Source organism: Otolemur garnettii, unplaced genomic scaffold (genome assembly GCF_000181295.1).
Source record: "Otolemur garnettii isolate 467f Iridium unplaced genomic scaffold, OtoGar3 scaffold00142, whole genome shotgun sequence".
NCBI lineage: Eukaryota > Metazoa > Chordata > Mammalia > Primates > Galagidae > Otolemur > Otolemur garnettii.
In genome coordinates this window covers 807,256-811,411 of record NW_003852537.1, presented here as the reverse complement: position 1 = coordinate 811,411, position 4,156 = coordinate 807,256, and the positions used below count along the sequence as shown (strand labels likewise).

Genomic DNA, 4,156 nt, shown 5'->3' with positions numbered 1-4,156 from the left:
GAGCCATTAAACACATTTTTATTAGGCACAGTTTAAAGCCTCAATCCCATAGGAACTATGAGTTACCAGGAGAGGTCTCTCAATTACTATTGCATGTACTACACTGATAAATAGAGAAAAAGTAGCTGAGAGGCTCTGCCATCCCAGAGGCTAACTGGCAGACAAAAAGTAGTTAAGTAGGTGAGACTAAGTAGGGAAAGGGAGCTCAAAAAGGGGAAACCCTGTGCAAACATCTCTGGAGATGGGACTTATATTCCTTGTCTCATACTCAGTGTTTGTATTGGTGCCTGGCAGGTAAATACACTGAATGGGTGAAATAAGACTAACAGAAACCTAAAAACCCCACAATACCATGGCATTCTACAAATACTATTAGTAGAACAAGACTGAAACCTAAAAACCCCACAATACCATGGCAATCTACAAATACTTTATTAGCAAGAACAAGTGCAGCATAGGTAAGAGGGATCCTCCTTCCCTTAAGAGGCATCATTGAGCCTTTAGAAAAGGCAGGTTGGAATCAGACAAAAGTAATCCGTGTCCTGGAAGTATTGACCTGCCAGACATTTAACTCTTCGTATTCATCCAGAGCTGCCTGGAATTGGGCAGGTGTGAAGCCACGAGATATGCAACGTTGTTCTGCTTCAGAAAATCTGACACTTCGGCCCCCTGAGGCCAATTCTCGGACAGTGGCAAATATCACATCTGCTGGTCTCTGGGTCCTGAAAGCAAAGTGGGAATATAAGGTCAGTCCAAAAAAGAACACTGGAGATCAACAAAGAACAATGGCAGTCTGTGTTAGAATTCTGAGGCCAACCTCATATATACATGGATGCAGATGTGATCTGCTCAAGAAAGTCAAGGTGACTTAATTTCATCCTTCATTAAACCACTCACCTAGCTGTTGGCCCCTTGTCGCCTAAAAGTGAATCCTTTGACATTTCCATTAGTCTTATTGCTTCATTCACATCTTCCTTCTCCACAGTGTCCACCATTCGCAGACGTGCCTAAGGGGAAGGTAGGGGAGACATTGGGACGGAAGGAGGGCAATGGAGCCAAGTCAGGGAAGTCCCTTATTTCAGCTTTAAGGCTGAGCAACTCATGTGTTGCCTGCTCACAAAACAAAGAGTAGAGCTCCCTCCTATCCCCCAATATCCGCAGTGTTGGGCCGGCACTGTCAGACCGAGACAAGTGCAATGCCCAGGGCAGCGTCCAGCAATTGCCCAAGTCTCCGCCTCTCAACACTGGCCAGTCCCGGTGTTCAGCTGTCCTGTGAGGGAGACCAGATGCTTTTGAACTCTACTGGGCTCCCCACCATGACAGATTGAGCTTGGGGAGCTCAGCCAAGAAGGCGAATGGCAGAGAGGTTGTGTCCCAGGGGCTCGGGAAGTGCTAGCTCAGCAGTAGGTCAGGTAATCACACTACCTGCACGAACAGCACTTTGGAGCCCCCCAGACTAAGGTCCAAGATGGAAGGACAGAAATGAAGGTTTACAATACAAGATCTAGGACACGGGGAGTGAAATTAATCCATCCACCCTTCAGTGTGGTTTAAGAAACAGGGAGAGGCCTTTTCCTCCATGAATGCTGCATGTGCCCTACTGGAGCAGCAAGTACCCACAGTGCGGTAGCACGGAGAGGACCACTATCTGCACTGTCAGCACTTTAGCCCCGGTAGGGCTGGAGTGGGAAGGAGGTGGCCATTAGAGTACATTAAGTCCTATTGCTCATTAAGGGTCAAAAGAGATAGGCCCTGGCAATAGAGGTACCTGGTACTCACCAGAGCAGTTGAAAGTCGCAGAATGGCCAGTAGGGTCCGGGCAGAAGTATAGGTGGCATCCTTACTAGCCCAAGCCTCTCGCCTCATTTCCACATATGCTGCTGTGATATAGTCAGCCAGAGATTCTGGCACTGCAGGCTGCTTCTCACGGCACATAGCTATGTACCGTCTGTGGGAGAGGAAGTTCATGGGAAAACAGAAAAGAAATGGGGAACTATGTGAACACATGGGCATGTCTTTTTCTGCATAAAGGTTCCTCATTTAATAAAACTGGGATTTCATGTATATCTTATACACACAGCCTGAAGGTAATGTTAATGAAGACTTTTAGTAATTTTGTGCAGTAAACAAAGTTACGCAACTGTGACCGTCACAAGGTCAGATGTAAAATTTTCCACTTACTGTGCCACTAAAATGTTATGGATGTTGGATGAGGGATGCTCAACTTATGTACATAGCTATGGAGCAAGGTGGTGGTGGTGGCGAGAAAGCCAGGTTCTGAGGACACCTTGATTTACTGTTCTTTGGCTCAGGACATGTGTGGGCAGGAGAGAGTGAGTGTGTGCGTGTGTGTGTGTGTGTGTGTGAAGGAATGGTAGTGAAAAACATATACCCTAGACTAAAAGCTGTTAAGGAGACACTTGTGGGTGGTGCCTGTGACTCAAAGGAGTAAGGCGCTGACCCCCATATGCCGGAGGTGGTGGGTTCAAACCCAGCCCCGGCCAAAAACAGCAAAAAAAAAAAAAAAAAAGACACTTGTTCCCCAAGACGCTGCCATAGGCAACTTGCCTAAAGTGCGCCCACCTTCACCCAGCTCTCCTACCTCATGAGCTTCATGTCCAAAGGTTCAAACTGGGCAGGGGGCTGCCGGCTATGCTGGTGCACATAGGTGATATGCTGGGCCAACCTGGGAAGAGGCAAGGAGGAACACTTTAGGGTTATACAACCCACCAGCCAGCTTCACTTATCTCCACCACCTCCTTACAGCATTACCGGGACAAACTTTCCTGGGAAATCTTCATCAGCATTTCAGCCTCACCCTACCATTTCCCTACTAACTGTGGAACATCCCCTGCCAGCAAAGAATTGGACTGATTTTCTGACTTCACTTCCCTCCCTACAGGATTAAAAGGGGATGTCTCTTTGGGTGCTGAACTTCATTCACCGTAGGTCATTGTCTCGGTCAGGCCGGTCCTGGATCAGCCAAAGAAGGTCAAATCGGGAGAGTAGTGCAGCAGGGAGCTGTATGTTCTGCTCTAGACTGCGGCGAGGGTTATAGCGACCGTAGGCAGGATTGGCGGCAGCTAAGATGGAGCAGCGAGCATTTAGTGTGGTAAGAATGCCCGCCTTGGCAATGGAGATAGTTTGCTGCTCCATGACCTCGTGGATGGCTGTGCGGTCAGCCTCAGCCATCTTGTCAAACTCATCAATGCAGCACACACCCTGGTCAGCCAGCACAAGGGCCCCACCCTCTAAGGTCAGTTCTCCAGTCACAGAGTCCCTCAGCACAGCTGCTGTAAGCCCCACTCCTGAGGAGCCACGCCCCGTTGTGTATTGGCCTAGAAGAGAAGACATGAGCAGACATGGTTAGGAAGGAGAGGAACAAAGGAGAGAGAAAATATAAGGGAAGGATGCAAAGATAGGGCCAGTGAGACCTATAGTGAATAGCTCCACCTTTCCAGCCCTTCCAGAGAAGTGAAGATCTATGGGGTGCTGCCAGCACCTCCCTTCTCCTGCCACCAACCCTCTCTAACAACTACTTTCTCCTCCCACCCCTACCCTTTGAATAAACAACACTGTGGTCCTATCCTAGCCCCTCTGTTCATATCCCCCAGGATACGGTTACTCACTGCGAGGGGCCAAGCGATCGATATAAGACAAGAGCTGTGACTTGGCCACACCAGGGTCCCCCATCAGGCAGATATTGATGTTGCCTGGAGGAAGGGAAGGAAGCTCCTCAATGACTGCTCTCCTAATGCAAGTTATGCAACAGAGAAAAACACTTTGAGGTCTGTCTCCTTTTCTGTTCACACCCCATTCTAATTCTCTTAAGCATTCCTGTACTCATGAAAGCAAGATCCACTTTCATTTGGTGACCTATAGGGCTACCTGTCCATAGCATCTTTTTTCCTTACAAAGGACTTCACCTACCCACCCTGTGTTTCTCCCTCATTCTTTTTTCTTACCCCTGATTTTCATGCCTCGAGGAGACTGGTCCACACCTCCCACTAGCAGAAGTAACAGTGCCTTCTTCACATCTTCATGCCCATATATCTCTGGGGCAATAGAAGCTGCCAATTTTTCATAGAAATCTTCCTCTACAGGGAAGTTAAAATTAGAATATTCGGGGGGGGGGGTGTCCCAGCTACTTGAGAGG

General features: G+C 48.3%; 1 protein-coding gene across 5 annotated transcripts in view; it reads right to left on the bottom strand.

Moving 5' to 3' along the window:
* Window positions 1-408: 408 nt before the first annotated feature.
* Window positions 409-4,156, bottom strand: part of MCM7 (minichromosome maintenance complex component 7) — an 8,489-nt gene continuing 4,741 nt past the window's right edge. For all 5 annotated transcript variants that reach the window (XM_003798864.3, XM_023518576.1, XM_023518575.1 and 2 more), the window contains exons 9-15: window positions 3,966-4,097; window positions 3,630-3,713; window positions 2,945-3,338; window positions 2,603-2,686; window positions 1,780-1,948; window positions 898-1,007; window positions 409-722 (exon numbers count right to left, since the gene is read on the bottom strand). In XM_003798864.3, the coding sequence (XP_003798912.1) occupies window positions 521-722; window positions 898-1,007; window positions 1,780-1,948; window positions 2,603-2,686; window positions 2,945-3,338; window positions 3,630-3,713; window positions 3,966-4,097 (1,175 nt within the window). In that variant the 3' untranslated portion in view covers window positions 409-520. The remainder of the gene's footprint in view (window positions 723-897; window positions 1,008-1,779; window positions 1,949-2,602; window positions 2,687-2,944; window positions 3,339-3,629; window positions 3,714-3,965; window positions 4,098-4,156) is intronic.